This window comes from Xenopus laevis, chromosome 9_10L, assembly GCF_017654675.1.
Source record: "Xenopus laevis strain J_2021 chromosome 9_10L, Xenopus_laevis_v10.1, whole genome shotgun sequence".
In the NCBI taxonomy this organism is placed as follows: domain Eukaryota; kingdom Metazoa; phylum Chordata; class Amphibia; order Anura; family Pipidae; genus Xenopus; species Xenopus laevis.
Window position 1 is genome coordinate 133809336 of NC_054387.1, and position 24912 is coordinate 133834247.

General features: G+C 42.3%; 2 protein-coding genes and 1 pseudogene across 2 annotated transcripts; 2 read left to right on the forward strand and 1 right to left on the reverse strand.

The window, feature by feature from the left end:
• The first annotated feature begins 12186 nt into the window (after positions 1-12186).
• Positions 12187-14414, forward strand: LOC121398085 (annotated as a pseudogene).
• On the reverse strand, positions 13726-14177 carry LOC108703787 (histone H2A type 1-like). The gene has a single exon (XM_041576624.1). The coding sequence runs from the start codon at positions 14175-14177 to the stop codon at positions 13785-13787; it is 393 nt and encodes a 130-aa protein (XP_041432558.1). The 3' UTR covers positions 13726-13784.
• A 53-nt stretch (positions 14415-14467) lies between the features above and the next one.
• LOC121398079 (histone H2B 1.1-like) lies at positions 14468-15023 on the forward strand. The gene has a single exon (XM_041576631.1). The coding sequence runs from the start codon at positions 14588-14590 to the stop codon at positions 14966-14968; it is 381 nt and encodes a 126-aa protein (XP_041432565.1). The 5' UTR covers positions 14468-14587; the 3' UTR covers positions 14969-15023.
• The last annotated feature ends 9889 nt before the right edge of the window (positions 15024-24912 follow it).

Here is a 24912-nt window from a genome sequence, read left to right on the forward strand (position 1 = left end):
CTTTCCAAGATGGTGACCCCCTGTGACAAGTTTGAAGTCCTGGATCATTGCTGCTATTGACAAGCTCAAACTTTAGCCTCGTGCAATAAGTTCACTATATAAAATAGGACATTTTTAGCCACATTCATTTTTAGGGTTTAGTTCTCCTTTAAAGGTTGTGTCCTTGTAGAAAGGTGAATGTGACTCTTGTTCAACTGATTCTCTAAAGCTGAGTTTTGTTTAGTTTAGTAACTATTAATGAAACTGACCATTCAGGCAGAGTGGTGCAATTAACAGATTTTCCTGTCCTTCTATTTTTTTATTTATTTCATAATTGCCAACGAATCCAAGTCACATACTTTTTTTTAATCTTAGTTAAACATAATCTTTCTACATGTTGTACCATGCTCAGTGCAGTACCAAGGCTTTTACTCATGTCCTTCCTGAGAGAAATGTTCTTGACTTACAGTGAATGTAATTTCTTTCTTTCACATAATTGTTTGACTTTGTTTCTTGTGCTTGACACACAATGGAAAATTGGTTGATTAAAAATAAGTTTCTCATTGTTCATATATAAAGTCAGTCTCTAGTTCCTTTCCTCATTTCTTTGTATATTTAGGTAGCAGATTTATTATCTGATTATTATTATTTATTATCTGATATTTTATAAAATACTTAGACTGGGTGCTCCACAGGGGATTTTTGTGCACATTATTCCTCAAAGACAGAAATCAGTGTATTAATAATCACTTTATTAGCTGGTGCCAATATTTAACCAATATTTAATGGTTGATTTCTGTAGACTTAAGCTGATAGAGGAAGGATAATGAGTTATTTGGGAACAAAGTTGATATGGGTAGTAACTATATCACAAAAAAGATTATTCAGCAATACTTCTGGGATTCAAAAGGTTAACTTGTAAGTCCTACGGTAAACTCTTATTACAATTAATTAGTTAGTTTATTTCATTGTTTAAATTACGCCTAGTGCTGGTTTTGGGGTCACCCTTCACTTCTGTTGGTCTGGGTGCACCAAGCCCCGGATCCTTCGTAAAATCACCGGATCAGGCTTCAAAAGTATTCAAAGATATGTTATCTTACCCGGACTTCGTTGTGACCCAGGTGCAGCCGCCCTGAGTCTGTCGCTAAGGGGAACGAGATTCTGCTCACACCAAAATTTCTGGACAGCGCACTCTTCGGTTCACGTCAAGGAATCGCTTGGTCATCAAATTGTTGGTAAAAAACTTGAATTTTATTAAATATTAAACATCTTTAACAAACTGTTAAAGCCTGCGCCATGAGGTCTGATGTGTTTCGTGTCACTGCACTTCATCAGAGACCTCACTTCCTACTGACAAATCCCTATTTTAACCCCAGTTAACCCCTCCCATTCATTTTCATAGTTAACCCTTTAGTAGCATAATGTTAAAAATACAATTCGGTCATATCCTTAAAAACTAAGAAAACTTTGACATTTAAACGTGCAGATAAAGGAGGCCTAATAGTCATGCTAAATACAGCAGACTATGAGAAGGAAGCCATTCGACAGTTTAGAGATAAGGAAACGTATAAAGAATTGAGTTTTAATCCAACACACAAGTTTAGGAAGGATATTGAAAAAATAGCTATGTTTGGGAAACAATTGGGCCTCATTACTGAAAGAACTTGGAATACTATAGTACCAGACAATCCACAAGTGCCCATATTTTATCACCTTCCTAAGGTGCACAAGCATGAAATACCACCTAAGGGGAGACCGATAATTTCAGGAATTTCATCCCTGAATGAAGGGTTGTCTGAGCTTATCGATCTCATGTTACAGCCACTGGTAAAACGTCTTGACTCCTACTTAAAAGATACAGGAGATGTGTTACAGTTACTACAGAAGCTGCAGTGGAAAAATACATATGGATGGGGGACGGCAGATGTAGTCTCACTATATTCGAGCATACCACATGAGAAAGGTATAATAGCAATTAAAGGAACAGTAACGTCAAAAAATAAAATTGTTTTAAAGTAATGAAAATATAATGTAGCGTTGCCCTGCACTAGTAAAACTGCTGTGTTTGCTTCAGAAACACTACTATAGTTTATATAAATAAACTGCTGTGTAGCAATGGGGGCAGCCATTCAAAGGAGAAAAGGCTCAGGTTACACAGCAGATAGCATAAAAGCTCTGTCTGTCTAATGGTGTTATCTGTTATCCATTAGTTAACCTGTGCCATATAGCCGTTTTTCAATTTCCGCCATTGCTCCACAGCAGCTTGTTTATATGAACTATAGTAGTGTTTCTGAAGCAAACAGATCAGTTTTACCAGTGCAGGGCAACCGTACATGATATTTTCATTACTTTAAAACACTTACATTTTTTGGTGTTACTGTTCCTTTAAGTACCATCTAGATAGATATAGTGGCTATAATGAAGGAGAAAAGGAATTTATACTGGAGGCTACCCTCTATTTACTGACGCACAATTTCTTTATGTTCAGTGACACTTTCTACCTTCAGGTACGTGGGACTGCGATGGGGGCACGGTTTGCGCCCACCTACACCAACCTTTACATGAGCTGGTGGGAGGAAACCCACGTATTTGAAGGTGAGAACCCCTCCTTGGAACATGTCGTTTTGTTTCGGCGTTTTATCGATGACCTGTTGTTTGCATGGGCCGGTGATAGTGAATCATTTAACAGTTTCATAGTGGGTCTAAATAATGAGCCTTTGAATTTGAAATTCACTAGTCTTTTCAATAGAGAGAATATTACCTATTTGGATCTGTCGATGTGTATTGAGAGGGGTGAGATTGTCACTACAGTTTACACTAAACCATGTGCGGGGAATTCTCTTTTAAGCGCTGACTCATGCCATCCGAGGCATTTTAATATGGGGATCCCAAGGGGAGCTCCTACCCTTGGGATGGCCTTAGCGCCGAGTTCATTTAGGACAGAAACCAAATCAAGATCTTGGCTACAGAGCCAAGGGATGTATAGATGTGGATCAAGGCGATGCGTGACTTGTGAAGTGATTCTAGTTTCGGATGTCTTTGAATGTAGTGTTACACGGGAGACTTTTCGAATAAGGAATTACATTAATTGTTATACAAGAGCGGTTGTATACCTGATTACAAGTAAGAAATGTCAAATCCAGTATGTGGGAAGCACTATAAGGAATCTGAAAAGTCGAATTAGGGAACACCTGAACACCATAAAATTGGGTAGTAATACCACCCCAGTCTCTAGACACTTTAATAGTTGTAATAATGGGGATCTGTGGTTGGCTTCAGTTCAGGGTATAGAGAGAGTAGTTTTGGGCCCAAGAGGTGGAGATCTACAGGCTAGATTGCTGAAAGCAGAGGCCAAATGGATTTTTAAACTGTGTACGAGACAACCCAGGGGCCTGAACTCCGTCTTTGACATTAATTGCTTCTTCTAAATATAAAATGGGAGCAGGAGACGTACTGTATGGAATCGCTACATATTTAAAGATGTGAAATTTGAGGAAATGAATTGACTCCTTTTTAACAATTAACAAAAATTGTATCTACTTTGGCATCTAGTATTGTAACTTGTTCAGGATGGAATGTAACTAGAATTGTATCAATTTGAAAAGGTAGTACTTTAACACAAGTGATTTCAATGAAATTATGAAAAGTATCCTAAAACATTGAAATCTGGATTATTTGAATGAAAGAGATGAATTTACATATATAGAGAAAACATATTTAATGAATTTATACATAATTAATGAACTGTTTGTTTTTTAAGGATATATACAAATTGTTTTTTAACATTATGCTACTAAAGGGTTAACTATGAAAACGAATGGGAGGGGTAAACTGGGGTTAAAATAGGGATTTGTCAGTAGGAAGTGAGGTCTCTGATGAAGTGCAGTGACACGAAATGTGTCAGACCTCATGGCGCAGGGTTTAACAGTTTGTTAAAGATGTTTAATATTTAATAAAATTCAAGTTATTTACCAACGATTTGATGACCAAGCGATTCCTTGACGCGAACTGAAGAGTGCGCTGTCCAGAAATTGTGATATGGGTAGTAATACTTTATCCTTTTGTATCTGAAAACAGGTAAAGCTTTTACTTCATCTTTTAATAAAGAATGTACATTTTTTTATTCCCAAAAGAAAGTTAGGATTAATTTGCAGATTATGAAGGATGTGACACAAAAATCAATAGGTTATTGGCATATAAAGTTATTTCATAGATTTGTATACAGTGCTGATTTTAAATAAGGAACTGCCTGAGGAGGCTCCTGCAATGCTGCCCCAGCACTTAGATTTCCTGTGCCGGGAGGGGGGTGGGGGGGGCTAGAGGGCACATGGCTTTTTGCCACGCCTGGTAACTTGGCACTTCTACCTAAGGCAAGTTTTTCAACTCCCCTCATTGGTGCAGTGCCCCTGTTTGTATACCATCTATACTTTGATTATTTCTAATAGCATTAGCCAAATGTTCCATCACCAGCACTTATACTATTCGGGATAAAGGACAACCTTGTCTAGTTTCATTATTTATCCCTATTGGATTATATAATGTCATAACTCTGTTTACTGCCTTAAGGCCTAAAGCAGTGATAGTTTTTTTTCCCCAGTAAAACTCTTTTCCCCAGTTGACATTATCAAACATTTTCTCAGTGTCTCACTTTGATCCTAATTGATTAATATAATGAGTTGTGTTGCCCTTTGGCTCGGATTTTGGTGTAGATATTAAAGGAGGCAAATTATCTAAAATATAAGAACGTGCCAGTGCATTACACGGTTATAAATATAGAAAATAATGTGCTGAAAAAAGTGGTGTTTTGGGATGATTTAGTGTGTGACAGCAAGGCTGTGACTGACTGTCAATACTGTGCTTTTGGTATGGACATTTAGCACATGTACACTCCTCACTTGAAACTCAGACTGGGACCATAGCAGATCTATGAGGGCACTCCAACAAATTACTAAAAATTGTATCAACCAGGATTTAACATACATTTTGATCTGAATTTTAAAATTGTGCACTTTATTGGCCAGAGAACCTGTTCCCCTCCCCAATTACTTTTTCTGGGGCATAACAGTTCATTCGTATTATAATCTGCCAGTTAACCGCATTCTAAAAATAGGATCAGATACAGAATCAAGTAATGAATAAGTGAATTGTCTATTAATTATCCCTTGAAAACTCTATTGAATTCTATGGGGGAAAAAACTGGAAGCGAATTAAAGGAGACATATAGGATAAATGAAAAAACCCTAATTTTGTAGGCAATTATAAGTTATATATGGTGTTGCTTTTACATGGTGCTGAAAATTAATATTATCTTTAAAAATAGTCCCTTTATTGGAGCTCCCTATAGATGTTCTCTGGTCCCTGTCTGTGTTTCACATGAGGGGTGGGCGTGTCCTAACGGTCCCTGCCAGAAGCACAGTAGGAGGGGGACAGCCAATCACAGCCCTGCAGTCACACAAGCACAGACAGGCTTCAGTTCCCTATCAGGTCCTGCTAGCTGCTGATTGGTTCCTGTCCTACAGTGCAGTGAGCTGAGTGCACAGCCTGGGAATTCAGGGAGCAGCAAGTGGAAGAGAAGGGAGGGATTATTAGGGTTTTTGCAGAAATATTCAATAAATCAGCCTGAAACACTACTTTTTTTAAGCACAATTCTTCTATATCTAAATGAGTATAATGCACTGGTACGTTTTTATTTTTTACACAATATGTCTCCTTTAAATACCATTGCCACTCCTTTACGTTTAGCATTAACCCTTCATGTGCCACAGATCGTAAAATCTATACTCTGTGGATAAAGGGATTTAAGTGCAGTGTCGGACTGGGGCCCACCAGGAAACCACATGTCAAGGGCCGGCACCAACCCCCCCCCACACACACCAGTATCGGATGATTGGGAAAGTTCTGGACCTTAAAATGTAAGAGTGGCTTGTTAAACCAGATTCCAGCACAAAACAAAAGGATTATCTGCAACGAAAGTATCTAATGCACATTGTTCAATGTCAGCAGTCACCAAATTATTTTTTTAGTTAGTATTTTTGGAATGAATGGGCAGTAATGTGGGCAACACATCTAATTAAATCAAACTAAAAATAATTAAATAAAATGCTTGTGGTCACTGAATAAATGGATAAGTGATTAACCCCAGAAATGCCATTAATCACCTTAGAAAATAGATGATCAGCAATAATCCCAGAAATCACTGCAGTAAATGTATAATAGAATAATATATATATATAATAATCACACCCAAGCACATTATATAGAGCATTATATAAAATTAGATTCAGTAGGTACTGGCAGTGGATACTGGCACCTAATAGTGCATTATACAGAGTCATCCGTTATATTCATAAGATACAGTATATCACATATATTATATACATGAGAACCAGGGACACCTGGACTGAGGCAGCAACCATAAGACAACACATTCAAACAGCTGACACTATATGGATCTCCTGCCAATCACTAAAGAACTTAAAGGGATACTGTCATGGGAAAAAAAATTTTTTCAAAATGAATCAGTTAATAGTGCTGCTCCAGCAGAATTCTGCACTGAAATCCATTTCTCAAAAGAGCAAACAGATTTTTTTATATTCAGTTTTGAAATCTGACATGGGGCTAGACATATTGTCAATTTCCCAACTGCCCCAAGTCATGTGACTTGTGCTCTGATAAACTTCAGCCAAACCAAAGAAAAATGGGAAGGTAACCAGCAGCTCCCTAACACAAGATAACAGCTGCCTGGTAGATCTAAGAACAACACTCAATAGTAAAAACCCATGTCCCACTGAGACACATTCAGTTACATTGAGAAAGAAAAACAACAGCCTGCCAGAAAGCATTTCGCTCCTAAAGTGCAGGCACAAGTCACATGACCAGGGGCAGCTGGGAAATTGACAAAATGTCTAGCCCCATGTCAGATTTCAAAATTGAATATAAAAAAATCAGTTTGGTCTTTTGAGAAATGGATTTCAGTGCAGAATTCTGCTGGAGTAGCACTATTAACTGATGCGTTTTTTAAAAAAACATGTTTTCCGATGACAGGATCCCTTTAAGATGTACTGGAAATTCCACCAACATGGACAAACAAGCACATTGCTGTGAACACGTTACCCTGGGCAAAGGCCCACATACGTATAGGTGCACAGATATGGGACCTGTTATCTAGAAAACTCCAGGTCTCGAGCATTCTGCATAACGTATCTTTCCGTAATTTAAATCTTTATACCTTAAGTCTACTAGAAAATCATGTAAACATTAAATAAACCCAATAAGGATTAATTATATCTTAGTTGGGATCAAGTACAAGCTCCTGTTTTATTATTACACAGAAAAGGGACATAATTTTAAAAAATGTGGAAGTTTTGGATAAAATGGAGTCTATGGGAGACGGCCTTTCTGTAATTAGGAGCTTTCTGGATAATGGGTTTCTGGATAATGGGCCCCATACCTGTATATAGAAATATAAAATGTGTAAAAGCAACATGCTACTAACCTTATATGTTTGTTCTCTGTTCTGCTTTTCTATCCATTGTCTTACACATCTTTACTCTTTTGTTATCTTTTTTGTCAGCATTTCTTTTTACTTTTACATATTGTTCTAACTTTACTATTCCTCAATACACATTTTATCTGTATCTCTCACTATCCCCTTTTTCTTCAGAATGAAACTCCTCCTGCCTCAATCTTTTGGCAAAGCTTTCCATTGTATCTCCTGCCCTGGCCTCTTCACATGTGTATGGTTTTAAGTGGAATGTTAATAAATAAGTGCAAGAGCCTTGCCCCAGTAACATAAATCCATAGACAGCACAGCCCCAAGCAGCAGCGAGCAGGAGCTCACACTTCTATCAGTACATCTTACACAGGAGATAAGAACTACAGGGGCTCAGACAGTCCAATCTTCCCACACGTTACTCACTATTACTGGCTGCAGTTACAGAAGGCTGAGGCAAGAGACCATACGGCAGCGGCTATGAATTTACGTTAATGGAGGCAAGGTTAGGCAGGGCCGGAACTAGGGGTAGGCAGAAGAGGCACCTGCCTAGGGCGCAACGAAAGGGGGGCGCTGGGCAGGTACCTGACTTTTGCCTACCCCTAGTTATGTTCGCTGCTCTCCCCGCCTTCCACCCCTCCGCCGTTCCTCCCTGCCTCCCTCCCCTCAAGTGCTTTACCCCGTCTCCCCTCAGTCACTTTCCCCTCCGGCGATGTTCTTCGATTCTGCGCATGTAGGTTCGCGCACGCGAACGCAAGTTCGCGCATGCGCAGATTCGCACAGGCGCCGCTACGGTCCGGCTTGCCTAGGGCGCCCGGACAGCGTGGCCCGCCTCTGAGGTTAGGCATCGCTTTTGGGGATGGGTGAATTTGACCCGTTTTGTTTTGCCAAAAATTCGCCGCCATCAACGTCTCGCCGACGCCCATTAAAGTCTATTGGCATCAAAAAAATTTATTGGACGCGCGTCTTTTTATTTTGACGCACAATGCAATACAAGTCTATGGGTGTCATTTTTTCGGCGATACAAGGCGAAAAAATTTGCCCATCCCTAATCGCTTTATTTACCATTGTCTAGGGGCCTAGGGGTCCACCAAGTCTGGGGCCCACCGGGTTTTCTCCCTGGCCCCAGCAGGCCAGTCTGACCCCGCTTAAGTGCCACAGATCCTAGATTCTACGATCGACAGCACTTCCACATTGGGGAGCGGAGGAGCACCCTCTAGCCCCTAGACAATGAGCAGCGAGTGACCCCTGAAGCAGGATCACCCAGGGGCCCCAAGGCAGCAGCAGTCAAGTGGAAACTACGTGTCCTACTGGTGCACTCACTTCCTGGAACCCCCTGTACCAACACCCTGGATCCTGCCTCCCTTCCTGGGATCCCTCCTCCTACCCCAGGTTAGTGTCACACACAAACATACACTTTTTTACACATTCACAGCATTTGCACATACAGTATATACACCTGCGCACATAACACGCAATTCGCCAAGTGTAGACACACATCTGCACAATTGCACAATTTTGTGGCCACATTTTTATTCTTTCCAGATTATAAAAATGGGGGTCACTGACCCCATCTAAAAACAAATGCTCTGTAAGGCTACACATTTATTGTTATTGCTACTTTTTATTACTCCTCTTTATATTCCGGTCTCTCCTATTCATAATTGCCTGTGAACCGGCCCTGAATCTCCTGAGAATATAAGTGACTGGTTCTCCTTTGCTTTCCAGGGGTTAATGGCCAAGAGGGGGCAGAAGGGGTTAACTGATGAAGACTCAGATCTGCTACATCCCTGGCTGTTCTCAAGGCAGTTCCTTCTGGAATCATTTCACATTGCTCAATCTTCTGACCCCCCCCCCCCCAACTCTTTCAATTTGATAAATTCCTTCATTTTTGTTAAAGGTTCATCTTTTACTGCATGTTCCCTACTTTACTAATTTCTTTTTTTCATGTTTTTTAAATAACTGCTATTTGGCATTTTGCGCTATGGAGACCTGTCTGATGAGGAAAATCAAACCTGGCAATGGGGTCCTTGTCCAACTGGATTGTCAAACCTGTCTGATAGATACAGTAAGAGGCCGATTCACCAAGGGTTGAATATCGAGGGCTAATTAACCCTCGATATTCGACTAGGAATTAAAATCCTTCGACTTCGAATATTGAAGTCGAAGGATTTAGCGCAGATAGTTCGATCGAATGATCGAAGGATAATTCCTTCGATCGAACGATTAAATCCTTCGAATTGAACGATTCGAATGATTTAAATCCAACGATAGAAGGAATATCCTTTGATCAAAAAAAGTTAGCCAAGCCTATGGGGACCTTCCCCATAGGCTAACATTGACTTCGGTAGCTTTTAGATGGCGAACTAGGGGGGTCAAAGTTTTTTTTAAAGAGACAGTACTTCGACTATCGAATGGTCGAGTAGTCGAACGATTTTTACTTCGAATCCTTCGATTCGAAGTCGTAGTCGTAGTTGAAGGTCGAAGTAGCCCATTCAATGGTCGAAGTAGCCCAAAAAAAACTTTGAAATTCGAAGTTTTTTAACTTCGAATCCTTCACTTGAAGTTAGTGAATCGGCCCCTAAGTGTCTAATTTGTGGCTACATATTGCTTGGGCAGGACATTTTATATCAGCCTGGCATAATGGGTGCCCCTTCTATTAACCAGCAGCTTATGGGCACTTGCTATTGGCACTACATCTGTATAATAATTATCTTCAGATATATATATATATATATATATATACACTGTATATTACTATCTTATCTACAATATAATGTCCTCTTACAGCAAACAATGGATTCATACAGACCTCACTTGACTGACTGATCTGCTGCTGATCAAAGTGCTCGTGTGTAGGGGTTTCATTGTGTAAGAGCTGCAGTTCCACAATACAAGTATATACTCAATGCAGTCGCTTATAAAGTCCCACCAAAATGATTCGACTTTGCAAAAGAAACATTTTTCTCATTGAAATACTTGAAGAAGAAAAAAAAAACCCCAATAATTTCCATGATGTAATTACACTTTCCCAAAGTCAATTTGCAGCAAAGCAGAAAATGTCAAGGAGGAAAGTAGCAATGCTCCTCCTATAGCTGCTTCCAGTCTCGGCATTAATAAGGAGGAGGATGGGGGAAACCAAACGTACTCAAGGGTCTTTCTTTGTGTATTAATTACATTGAAAATATATGGGGTTTTTTTTTTTGCTTTACCATTGCAATAGGGAAAGTGTTTATTTTGCAAAGTCTTTTCACTTTAGAAAGGCTTTGCACAAGGTGAACATCCCCTTTTAAGGGGCACAGACTCCTGCTGGAAGTGGAGCTGCCATAGTGAATATAACAAACAACTGGTTGAGTAGAACTATGAGGGGGAGCAGCACATTGTACAGAAACGTTATACTTTCCTCATGTCCAATAAGCCCCATTCAGGCTGGAATGTCATTTCCAAATGGAATTGTTATTGTGGCAGATGCAGCCCAGAGTGTGTTACTCTGTGTCTCATCCCCTCCCCCAGCCTGACTTCCCAGGAGCTGCTCTGGGCAATATATGCAGCAGCCAATAGAATGAGAATCAGAGTGAAGGGGCGGGGAAATAAGAATCAGCCAACCAATCGGGGCACAGGCAATGTGTATATAAGGAGGACGCGGCAGAGCAAAGCTAAATATTTTGTTACACTTGTGTTTCAGTGCGAGTTTAGATCTTAGAATGGCCGAGACCGCTCCTCCCCCGGCTGAACCCGCCGCTAAAGCCAAGAAGATTTAGCTTATTCTGCCCATAGCGGTTACACAGACTAGAGATCCATATAAGGATTCAGTGTTAGCGCTATTGAGCGGAGGATGCTACAAACGTGCAAAACCCACCACCACCACTAGATGTCGCCCAATCACATGATCATGTTCTTTTGATCCGGGCGACATCTCGTCTTCCTGAATCTCCTCAGGGCTAAAAATGATTCGATATAGTCCCGGTCGAGCGGAATCATTTCACGTTCTGGAAAAGTAAATGGACATTGTAGCAAATGAATCACAGAAGCCGGTATCCTGCGTCGGTCTCGCTCAATTGGCGGCAGCCTGAAATCCAACCGTTATCAGTGAGTCTACAACGATTAACATGTAGAAGAGGGATCTGTTTGAATTAGCCAATGACATAGAAGAATTTACGCGGCACTCTATAAGGTGACATGGATTTGCTGGAAAGACAGGGGCGTGTTTATAGTTAGCCAATCAAGGTGAACTTGTGCCTATAAAAATCCGGGTTACCCGCTGCCGCAGTTACACGCTTGGTTTCTTTAACTGATACATTATGGCCCGTACCAAGCAGACCGCCCGTAAATCCACCGGAGGGAAGGCTCCCCGCAAGCAGCTGGCCACCAAGGCAGCCAGGAAGAGCGCTCCTGCTACCGGCGGAGTCAAGAAACCTCACCGTTACCGTCCCGGCACAGTCGCTCTCCGCGAGATCCGCCGCTACCAGAAATCCACCGAGCTGCTCATTCGCAAACTGCCTTTCCAGCGCCTGGTCCGGGAGATCGCGCAGGACTTCAAGACCGACCTGCGCTTCCAGAGCTCGGCCGTCATGGCTCTGCAGGAGGCCAGCGAGGCTTATCTGGTCGCTCTCTTTGAGGACACCAACCTGTGCGCCATCCACGCCAAGAGGGTCACCATCATGCCCAAGGACATCCAGCTGGCCCGCAGGATCCGAGGCGAGAGGGCTTAGATCACTCGTCCCAGCAGTACAACTCAAAGGCTCTTTTCAGAGCCACAACATCCCCAGTCAAATGAGCTGAATGTCTATTTCTATGCATCACTGTCTATATTATTTGTCCTTTATAAATCACACAGTCATTAAATCTAAGCAAGTTCTTTTCACACCATTATATTGTAACTTCACACTCCTCCACTGACCAACCTGCACCACCACGACCCCATTCTATAAATAAGGAACAGATTAGTCTCTACTTCCTGTGTCTCCCCAAACATAACTGGAAGTGATTGTTATAATACAGCGCACACAATGTTGCCAGTTATTCTGCTAATGTGCCTTCTGTCCTCTCTGTAAGAATAAATGGGAGAAATCTCATAGGCTGTTTGGAATTATAATTAGCTTCCTGAGCCAATCAGAAATTACATGACGAACACACTGATAAACTCCGCCTCTATGGAGTGAGTTCTCTGTCAGGTCCTCTCCAGCTGCATATAAAGAGGTGGAGCGGCCCTGATACGTTACATGGTGTTTCAAGGGCACAAGAGAAAATGTCTGGACGCGGCAAAGGAGGAAAAGGATTGGGGAAAGGAGGCGCCAAGCGGCACAGGAAGGTGCTCAGGGACAACATCCAGGCCATCACCAAGCCCGCCATCCGCCGCCTGGCACGGAGAGGGGGAGTCAAGCGCATCTCTGGTCTCATCTATGAGGAGACTCGTGGGGTCCTCAAGGTTTTCCTGGAGAATGTCATCCGGGACGCCGTCACCTACACCGAGCACGCCAAGAGGAAGACCGTTACCGCCATGGATGTGGTTGTACGCTCTCAAGCGCCAGGGCCGCACTCTCTACGGCTTCGGCGGATAAATCTCTTCCTTCCCACTAATTTTATACCCAAAGGCTCTTTTCAGAGCCGCCCACACACTCACTCTTAGAGCTGTTACTGCTTGTTTTACATATTTATTTGATAAAGCACAAAGGTAAAGGAACTTGGCTTCTTTATTTAGACGAATCCTGACTCGTTCCTGGATCTTGTGCTGACAATCTGCCAATGTAAATCCAAAGCAAGTGCATCAAGTCACCGCTGTGTGGCGCCACCTGCTTCTACATCCGCCTGTTCTACAGCAGCCGCTCCATTCCACATTATCAGCAACTCACTCCCGTAACACAAGTCATTTCTCCTCTTTCGCTACATTCAGGGTCGTTGGGTCAGTTCTCTCGTTCTATCACTATGGCCATATGTACAATGAGTGGCGCTTACTTGGGAGTGTGTGGTGGTGGGGGGGGGTTGTAAAACCCTGTGATACCGAGTTCCTCACCCTGCGGAAACAGTTTATGATTCATGTTGGTGCCATGGGCAGAATTATGGCTTTGTATTAGCGGGTGTAATATCGGGCGCTTTATATGTACTCTGTGCCCGGATATACCCAGTTATTAGAATAGGATTTGACGTACAAAAACCAAAATCTAAATGCAACAGCCTCGCGCTATTCACGTTCTTATTACAAATCTCTCCCCATAATCCCATGTGTGTCACGTGAGCTCTGTTTAGTCGGTGTGGGCGGCTCTGAAAAGAGCCTTTGTGTTGTTCTCTGATGGGGGCGCTGGGAGCGGACACTTCACTTGTTCTTGGCCGACTTTGAGCTCTCGGTTTTCTTGGGCAGCAGCACGGACTGGATGTTGGGCAGGACCCCGCCCTGAGCGATAGTGACTCCTCCGAGCAGTTTGTTGAGCTCCTCATCGTTGCGCACAGCGAGCTGCAGGTGCCTGGGGATGATGCGGGTCTTCTTGTTATCCCGAGCAGCGTTGCCGGCCAACTCCAGGATCTCAGCGGTCAGGTACTCGAGCACTGCGGCCAGATAGACCGGAGCACCGGCTCCCACCCGCTCGGCATAATTGCCCTTCCTCAAGAGCCTGTGAACACGGCCGACTGGGAACTGCAGCCCGGCCCGAGATGAGCGAGTCTTTGCCTTAGCCCGAGTCTTGCCGCCTTGTTTGCCTCTTCCAGACATGATTACTGTGCTACAAATCAACCACAATCAAGAAGATGTTGTAGACTAAAGCTTCACTCCCCTACTTACTGATATTTATAGGCAGCGCAGGACACACCTCTCTTCTTTAATTGGATGAGTTCTGATCCAGCCAATCACAGTGTATTTAGTGCACCAACGGCTTGCACTAAATAAATGCCTCCATTTCTAATTGTGTGAGTATAGATGCAGCCAATCATACAGGAGGTTTCAGGAACACCAATCCTTGGCTGCCGGAATCTGGAGATGGGAGGATTTTATACCATGTGATAAAACCGACCAGTAATATTACAAGATATCGGACTACCTTATTTGCATGGGAAGGCTATAAAAGCAGGAGCCCGGGAGGGGAAGGAAACAGTTTTGTAGAGTGAGAGAGAAGCAGTACAATTATGCCTGAACCAGCCAAGTCCGCTCCAGCCGCAAAGAAAGGCTCCAAGAAAGCGGTGACTAAGACTCAGAAGAAAGACGGGAAGAAGCGCAGGAAGACAAGGAAGGAGAGTTACGCCATTTACGTGTACAAGGTGCTGAAGCAGGTGCACCCCGATACCGGCATCTCGTCCAAGGCCATGAGCATCATGAACTCCTTTGTCAACGATGTGTTTGAGCGCATCGCAGGGGAAGCCTCCCGCCTGGCTCATTATAACAAACGCTCCACCATCACCTCCCGGGAGATCCAGACCGCGGTCCGACTGCTGCTGCCTGGGGAGTTGGCCAAACACGCCGTGTCCGAGGGCACCAAGGCTGTCACCAAGTACACCAGCGCCAAGTAATTGATGCTGCCCGACCCCTGTCCGACTCCAACACAAAGGCTCTTTTCAGAGCCACCCATCTTCTCCCGAAAAGATCTGTCGCTTCATATTGAGTTTTCTTAGGGTTCTATGGAGGGACAAAGCTGATCCAGCACAAACAGCCGCTATAAGTATAACGTTCTGATACCGCGAGGGGAGAATCTGCCTCTAATGCGCACAGATCAGTCAGTTTGGCGCCGTCTAATCAAAATCAAGTCCCCCCGCGAGGTGAATTTGATAATTTCCCAATAAATCTAAGTATAATGTCACTGATATAATCCTGGGCGCCAGTAGCATCGGCGCTGAGTTTTATTTTGGCGGGTTATTTAAAAATCAGTTATTTTGTTGACGCATCAGTCATTGGCTTTAAGAAGACAAAGGAATAGGTGTGTTATCCAATCAATGGGCTTGTTATACAGATACGGACAAACTGTCTTTTATCTAAGTCCCCTCTCAGGTCCAGCACATCTTTAAACTCCTCCCTCACTCACAGCTGTTTACGTTGTATTATATTGATATATTCTATTTCTTTATAAATTCACTCCGTTTTGTTCTTTTTTCTGTCACTGATTCTGTTTACACGGCACTCACTTTAGCCACAAATCACCAATTGGAATAAAGCGCAATGTTGCCCCTTGTGGCAGTTCCAGTAAATAACCAGGGAAATCACTGCCAGGCCTCAGTGGGGCAACACAACTGTCAGTCCAGGGCGGCAATTGGGTAGAACTGAAACGCTCATCTGTTTTATAGCTCTGTTTTAAGGTGGGGGGCTGTTCTGTGACACATACAGGATTTCTTTTAACTTCAACCACAAATATGTGAGAGACTCGCCCCTTTTCATAATATTATTATTTTATAATATTATTATTATTAATATTAGGCAAATGGGAATTTAAGCTCAGTGCTGACATTTCAGAACAGGACAAACCCACTTTTGAGATTTAATTTCTACAATTCACATCTGATTTCATATGTAAGTTACTAAATAAATAGTGATGTCCCCTCAATACTAAAAGGCTGAGTCACTCCCAGCAACTCCCAGCACAGCACAACTGTATGTCAGTGGGCCCAGTATTTAAAGACACAGTGACCCCTTCATTAGGAATGATGTTCCCCGGCATCTGGCAGTGCCACACAGACCTGACCCCGTTTCAACATTCCAATAAGTAGAAGCAGATTCCAGGTCTGATCTCATTTGTGTCCAGTAACAGAGCAGGTGCTTCAGTAATCAAAATGAGGATTTTTTTTTATTTATCCTTTATGTCTCCTTTAAAAAACGCTATTCGAGTTTTTTTTCTCAGAAAAAAACATGAGTGTCAGGAAGGCTGCAAACATCACCAAATTGATCCCTGGACCTCTCCCATTAAAGGGGTGGTTCACCTTTAAGGTAACTTTTATTTTGTTATAGAACAGCCAATTCTAAGCAACTTTTCAATTGGTTTTCATTATATATATTTTTTAGTTTTATAGTTATTTGCCTTTTTCTTCTGACTCTTAGCAGCTTTGAAATGGGCGTCACTGACCCCCATCTAAAAAACAAATGCTCTGTAAGGCTACAAGTGTATTGTTATTGTTACTTTTTATTACTGATCCTTCTATTCAGACTCCCTATTCATATTCCAGTCTCTTATTCAAATCGGTTCATGGTTGCTAAGGTAATTTGGACCCTAGCTACCAGATTGCTTATAATGCAAATTGAAGAGCTTCTGAATAAAAAGTCAAATAACTCAAAAACTTTAAATAATAAAAAATGAAAACCCATTGCAAATTTTCTCAGAATACCACTCTCTACATCATACTAAAAGTTATCTGAATGGTGAACCACCCCTTTAACTTATACAGTAATTAGGCAAGTTTTAGGTGGCGAATAGTTGAATTCAAGTTCTTAAAGGGCCAGATTATGATAAATCTCGAAATTCTAATTAAAACGTGAATCAAGTTTGGATAATTCAGAATTTGAGAGTTTTCACCCAAAAACAATTAAAATTCAAATTTTCACTTCAACCCTTAAAGGAGATATGTAAATGAAAAAAAAAAACTAATTTTGGTGCCAATTATGAGTAATATATGGTGTTGCTTTTACATGGTGCTAAACATTAATATTATCTTTAAAAATAGCCCCTTTATTGGAGCTCCCTATAGATGTTCTCTGGTCCCTGTCTGTGTTTCAAATGAGGGGTGGGCGTGTCCTAACGGTCCCTGCCAGAAGCACAGTAGGAGGGGGACAGCCAATCACAGCCCTGCAGTCACACAAGCACAGACAGGCTTCAGTTCCCTATCAGGTCCTGCTAGCTGCTGATTGGTTCCTGTCCTACAGTGCAGTGAGCTGAGTGCACAGCCTGGGAATTCAGGGAGCAGCAAGTGGAAGAGAAGGGAGGGATTATTAGGGTTTTTGCAGAAATATTCAATAAATCAGCCTGAAACCCTACTTATATTTAAGCACAATTCTTCTATATCTAAATGAGTATAATGCACTCTATTTTTTACACAATATGTCTCCTTTAAATACCATTGCCACTCCTTTACGTTTAGCTTCAGCATTAACCCTTCAAGTGCCACAGATCGTAAAATCTATACTCTGTGGATAAAGGGATTTAAGTGCAGTGTCGGACTGGGGCCCACCAGGAAACCTCATGTCCAGGGCCGGCACCAACCCCCCCCCCCCCACACACACACACCAGTATTGGATGATTGGGAAAGTTCTGGACCTTGAAATGTAAGAGTGGCTTGTTTAACCAGATTCCAGCACAAAACAAAAGGATTATCTGCAACTAAAGTATCTAATGCACATCTATTGTTCAATGTCAGCAGTCACCAAATTATTTTTTGAATTAGGATTTTTGGAATGAATGGGCAGTAATGTGGGCAACACATCTAATTAAATCAAACTAAAAATAATTAAATAAAATGCTTGTTGTCACTGAATAAATGGATGAGTGATTAACCCCAGAAATGCCATTAATCACCTTAGAAAATAGATGATCAGCAATAATCCCAGAAATCACTGCAGTAAATGTATAGAGGCAGTAACCTCCAAGTATATTATACACGGTTAGAAACAATGAATAATCACACCCAAGCACATTGTATAGAGCATTATATAAAATTAGATTCAGTAGGTACTGGCACCCCCTGTGCAAAGTGAGAGGCAGTGGATACTGGCACCTAATAGTGCATTATACAGAGTCATCCGTTATATTCATAAGATATATCACATATATTATATACATGAGCACCAAGAAACTATACAGTGGCTGCTGTCTAACCAGCAAGGACACCTGGACTGAGGCAGCAACTATAAGACAACACATTCAAACAGCTGACACTATATGGATCTCCTGCCAATCACTAAAGAACTTAAAGGGATACTGTCATGCGAAAAAAAATGTTTTCAAAATGAATCAGTTAATAGTGCTGCTCCAGCAGAATTCTGCACTGAAATCCATTTCTCAAAAGAGCAAACAGATTTTTTTATATTCAATTTTGAAATCTGACATGGGGCTAGACATATTGTCAGGTTCCCAGCTGCCCCTGGTCATGTGACTTGTGCTCTGATAAACTTCAATCACTCTTTACTGCTGTACTGCAAGTTGGAGTGATATCATTCCCTCCCTTTTCCCCCCCAGCAGCCAAACAACAGAACAATGGGAAGGTAACCAGATAGCAGCTCCCTAACACAAGATAACAGCTGCTTGGTAGATCTAAGAACAACACTCAATAGTAAAATCCAGGTCCCCCTGAGACACATTCAGTTACATTGAGAAGGAAATACAGCAGCCTGCCAGAAAGCATTTCTCTCCTAAAGTGCAGGCACAAGTCACATGACTTGGGGCAGCTGGGAAATTGACAAAATGTCTAGTCCCATGTCAGATTTCAAAATTGAATATATAAAATCTGTTTGCTCTTTTGAGAAATGGATTTCAGTGCAGAATTCTGCTGGAGCAGCACTATTAACTGATGCGTTTTTAAAACAACATGTTTTCCGATGACAGGATCCCTTTAAGATGTACTGGAAGTTCCACCAACATGGACAAACAAGCACATTGCTGTGAACACGTTACCCTGGGCAAAGGCCCACATACGTATAGGTGCACAGATATGGGACCTGTTATCTAGAAAACTCCAGGTCTCGAGCATTCTGGATAACGTATCTTTCCGTAATTTAAATCTTTATACCTTAAGTCTACTAGAAAATCATGTAAACATTAAATAAACCCAATAAGGATTAATTATATCTTAGTTGGGATCAAGTACAAGCTCCTGTTTTATAATTACACAGAAAAGGGACATAATTTTAAAAAATGTGGAAGTTTTGGATAAAATGGAGTCTATGGGAGACGGCCTTTCTGTAATTAGGAGCTTTCTGGATAATGGGCCCCATACCTGTATATAATAAATAAAGTACCCCCTTTTGTAAAATATAAGGATATTATAAGTTACCGAGGAGTTTCATGACCATATAAAAACACGAGGCCGAAGGCCGAGTGTTTTTATACAGGTCATGGAACTCAGAGGTAACTTCTAATATCCTCATATTTTGCAACTGGGGTACTTTATTTATTATAATACACAAGTTTCGGTGAGTCATGTGACAGAAATGACATCAGAACTCACCGTTTATAACTGATGACATCAGAACTCACCGTTTATAAGGATATAATTTACAGGATATTCATGGCTTTTGTGTATTATATAGAAATATAAAATGTGTAAAAGCAACATGCTACTAACCTTATATGTTTGTTCTCTGTTCTGCTTTTCTATCCATTGTCTTACACATTGTGTCTTTCTCTACTCTTTTGTTATCTTTTTTGTCAGCATTTCTTTTTACTTTTACATATTGTTCTAACTTTACTATTCCTCAATACACATGTTATCTGTATCTCTCACTATCCCCTTTTTCTTCAGAATGAAACTCCTCCTGCCTCAATCTTTTGGCAAAGCTTTCCATTGTATCTCCTGCCCTGGCCTCTTCACATGTGTATGGTTTTAAGTGGAATGTTAATAAATAAGTGCAAGAGCCTTGCCCCAGTAACATAAATCCATAGACAGCACAGCCCCAAGCAGCAGCGCGCAGGAGCTCACACTTCTATCAGTACATCTTACACAGGAGATAAGAACTACAGGGGCTCAGACAGTCCAATCTTCCCACACGTTACTCACTATTACTGGCTGCAGTTACAGAAGGCTGAGGCAAGAGACCATACGCGGCTATGAATTTACGTTAATGGAGGCAAGGTTAGGCATCGCTTTTAGGGATGGGTGAATTTGACCCGTTTTGTTTCGCCAAAAATTCACCGCTGTCGACATCTCGCCGATGCCCATTAAGGTCTATGGTCGTCAAAAATATTTTTTTTTGGACGCGCGGCTTTTTATTTTGACGCACAATGCCATACAAGTCTATGGGTGTCATTTTTTCGGCAAAACAAGGCAAAAAAATTCACCCATCCCTAATCACTTTATTTACCATTGTCTAGGGGCCTAGGGGCCCACCAAGTCTGGGCCCACCGGGTTTTCTCCCTGGCCACTGCAGGCCAGTCCGACCCCGCTTAAGTGCCACAGATCCTAGATTCTACGATCGACAGCACTTCCACATTGGGGAGCGGAGGAGCACCCTCTAGCCCCTAGACAATGAGCAGCGAGTGACCCCTGAAGCAGGATCACCCAGGGGCCCCAAGGCAGCAGCAGTCAAGTGGAAACTACGTGTCCTACTGGTGCACTCACTTCCTGGAACCCCCTGTACCAACACCCTGGATCCTGCCTCCCTTCCTGGGATCCCTCCAGACGGATCTGCTCCTCCTACCCCAGGTTAGTGTCACACACAAACATACACTTTTTACACTAATACACTTTTTTACACATTCACAGCATTTGCACATATATACACCTGCGCATATAACATGCAATTCACCAAGTGTAGACACACATCTGCACAATTACACAATTTTGTGGCCACATTTTTATTCTTTCCAGATTATAAAAATGGGGGTCACTGACCCCATCTAAAAACAAATGCTCTGTAAGGCTACACATTTATTGTTATTGCTACTTTTTATTGCTCCTCTTTATATTCCGGTCTCTCCTATTCATAATTGCCTGTGAACCGGCCCTAAATCTCCTGACAATATAAGAAGTGACTGGTTCTCCTTTGCTTTCCAGGGGTTAATGATCAGGAGGGGACAGAAGGGGTTAACTGATGAAGACTCAGATCTGCTACATCCCTGGCTGTTCTCAAGGCAGTTCCTTCTGGAATCATTTCACATTGCTCTATCCTCTGACCCCCCCCCCAACTCTTTCAATTTGATAAATTCCTTCATTTTTGTTAAAGGTTCATCTTTTACTGCATGTTCCCTACTGTACTAATTTCTTTTTTTCCCTTTTTTTTAAATAACTGCTATTTGGCATTTTGCGCTATGAAGACCTGTCTGATGAGGAAAATCAAACCTGGCAATGGGGTCCTTGTCCAACTGGATTGTCAGACCTGTCTGATAGATACAGTAAGAGGCCGATTCACCAAGGGTTGAATATCAAGTGTTAATTAACCCTCGATATTAGACTAGGAATTAAAATCCTTCGACTTCGAATATCGAAGTCGAAGGATTTAGCGCAGATAGTTCGATCGAATGATCGAAGGATAATTCCTTCGATCGAACGATTAAATCCTTCGAATTGAACGATTAGAAGGATTTAAATCCAACGATCGAAGGAATATCCTTTGATCAAAAAAAGTTAGCCAAGCCTATGGGGACCTTCCCTATAGGCTAACATTGACTTCGGTAGCTTTTAGATGGCGAACTAGGGGGTCGAAGATTTTTTTAAAGAGACAGTACTGCGACTATCGAATGGTGGAGTAGTCGAACGATTTTTACTTCGAATCCTTCGATTCGAAGTCGTAGTCGTAGTTGAAGGTCGAAGTAGCCCATTCAATGGTCGAAGTAGCCCAAAAAAAACTTTGAAATTCGAAGTTTTTTAACTTCGAATCCTTCACTTGAAGTTAGTGAATCGGCCCCTAAGTGTCTAATTTGTGGCTACATATTGCTTGGGCAGGACATTTTATATCAGCCTGGCATAATGGGTGCCCCTTCTATTAACCAGCAGCTTATGGGCACTTGCTATTGGCACTACATCTATATAATAATTATCCTCAGATATATATATATATATACACTGTATATTACTATCTTATCTACAATATAATGTCCTCTTACAGCAAACAATGGATTCATCCAGACCTCACTTGACTGACTGATCTGCTGCTGATCAAAGTGCTCGTGTGTAGGGGTTTCATTGTGTAAGAGCTGCAGTTCCACAATACAAGTATATACTCAATGCAGTCGCTTATAAAGTCCCACCAAAATGATTCGACTTTGCAAAAGAAACATTTTTCTCATTGAAATACTTGAAGAAGAAAAAAAAAACCCCAATAATTTCCATGATGTAATTACACTTTCCCAAAGTCAATTTGCAGCAAAGCAGAAAATTTCAAGGAGGAAAGTAGCAATGCTCCTCCTATAGCTGCTTCCAGTCTCGGCATTAATAAGGAGGAGGATGGGGGAAACCAAACGTACTCAAGGGTCTTTCTTTGTGTATTAATTACATTGAAAATATATGGGGGTTTTTTTTTTTTTTTTTTTTGCTTTACCATTGCAATAGGGAAAGTGTTTATTTTGCAAAGTCTTTTCACTTTAGAAAGGCTTTGCACAAGGTGAACATCCTCTTTTAAGGGGCACAGACTCCTGCTGGAAGGGGAGCTGCCATAGTGAATATAACAAATAACTGGTTGAGTAGAACTATGAGGGGGAGCAGCACGTGGTACAGAAACCCTTATACTTTCCTCATGTCCAATAAGCCCCATTCAGCCTGGAATGTCATTTCCAAATGGAATTGTTATTGTGGCCGATGCAGCCCAGTGTGTTACTCTGTGTCTCATCCCCTCCCCCAGCCTGACTTCCCAGGAGCTGCTCTGGGCAATATATGCAGCAGCCAATAGAATGAGAATCAGCAGCACAGACACGCCCACTTACTGGGGCCCCGATCCCATACAAACTGGGGCCCATTTCTACTCAGAGCCAATAGAAATATGATCCCAATATTCAGCCTCACAGGCACCTCCGCGCTACAGGTTAGAGACTAGGGACAGAGTGAAGGGGCGGGGAAATAAGAATCAGCCAATAGAAAGGAAGTTATATACAGACAAGTGACCAATCGGGGCACAGGCGATGTGTATATAAGGAGGACGCGGCAGAGCAAAGCTAAATATTTTGTTACACTTGTGTTTCAGTGCGAATTTAGATCTTAGAATGGCCGAGACCGCTCCTCCCCCGGCTGAACCCGCAGCTAAAGCCAAGAAGATTTAGCTTATTCTGCCCATAGCGGTTACACAGACTAGAGATCCATATAAGGATTCAGTGTTAGCGCTATTGAGCGGAGGAAGCTACAAACGTGCAAAACCCACCACCACCACTAGATGTCGCCCAATCACATGATCATGTTCTTTTGATCCGGGCGACATCTCGTCTTCCTGAATCTCCTCAGGGCTAAAAATGATTCGATATAGTCCCGGTCGAGCGGAATCATTTCACATTCTGGAAAAGTAAATGGACATTGTAGCAAATGAATCACAGAAGCCGGTAACCTGCGTCGGTCTCGCTATATTGGCGGCAGCTTGAAATCCAACCGTTATCAGTGAGTCTACAATGATTAACATGTAGAAGAGGGATCTGTTTGAATAAGCCAATGGCATAGAAGAATTTACGCGGCACTCTATATAAGGTGACATGGATTTGCTGGGAAGACAGAGGCGTGTTTATAGTTAGTCAATCAAGGTGAGCTTGTGCCTATAGATATCCGGGTTACCCGCTGCCGCAGTTACATTACACGCTTGGTTTCTTTAACTGATACGTTATGGCCCGTACCAAGCAGACCGCCCGTAAATCCACCGGAGGGAAGGCTCCCCGCAAGCAGCTGGCCACCAAGGCAGCCAGGAAGTGCGCTCCTGCTACCGGCGGAGTCAAGAAACCTCACCGTTACCGGCCCGGCACAGTCGCTCTCCGCGAGATCCGCCGCTACCAGAAATCCACCGAGCTGCTCATCCGCAAACTGCCTTTCCAGCGCCTGGTCCGGGAGATCGCTCAGGACTTCAAGACCGACCTGCGCTTCCAGAGCTCGGCCGTCATGGCTCTGCAGGAGGCCAGCGAGGCTTATCTGGTCGCTCTCTTTGAGGACACCAACCTGTGCGCCATCCACGCCAAGAGGGTCACCATCATGCCCAAGGACATCCAGCTGGCCCGCAGGATCCGAGGCGAGAGGGCTTAGATCACTCGTCCCAGCAGCACAACTCAAAGGCTCTTTTCAGAGCCACAACATTCCCAGTCAAATGAGATGAATGTCTATTTCTATGCATCACTGTCTATATTATTTGTCCTTTATAAATCACACAGTCATTAAATCTAAGCAAGTTCTTTTCACACCATTATATTGTAACTTCACACTCCTCCACTGACCAACCTGCACCACCACGACCCCATTCTATAAATAAGGAACAGATTAGTCTCTACTTCCTGTGTCTCCCCAAACATAACTGGAAGTGATTGTGATAATACAGCGCACACAATGTTCCCAGTTATTCTGCTAATGTGCCTTCTGTCCTCTCTGTAAGAATAAATGGGAGAAATCTCATAGGCTGTTTGGAATTATAATTAGCTTCCTGAGCCAATCAGAAATTACATGACGAACATACTGATAAACTCCGCCTCTATGGAGTGAGTTCTCTGTCAGGTCCTCTCCAGCTGCATATAAAGAGGTGGAGCGGTCCTGAACCAATCAGAAATTACATGACGAACACACTGATATACTCCGCCTCTATGGAGTGAGTTCTCTGTCAGGTCCTCTCCAGCTGCATATAAAGAGGAGGAGAGGCCCTGATA

What these genes read in the sequence shown, in the direction of transcription:
- LOC108703787 (XM_041576624.1), bottom strand. Translation starts at nt 14,177, where the DNA reads ATGTCTGGAAGAGGCAAACAAGGCGGCAAGACTCGGGCTAAGGCAAAG.
- LOC121398079 (XM_041576631.1), top strand. Translation starts at nt 14,588, where the DNA reads ATGCCTGAACCAGCCAAGTCCGCTCCAGCCGCAAAGAAAGGCTCCAAG.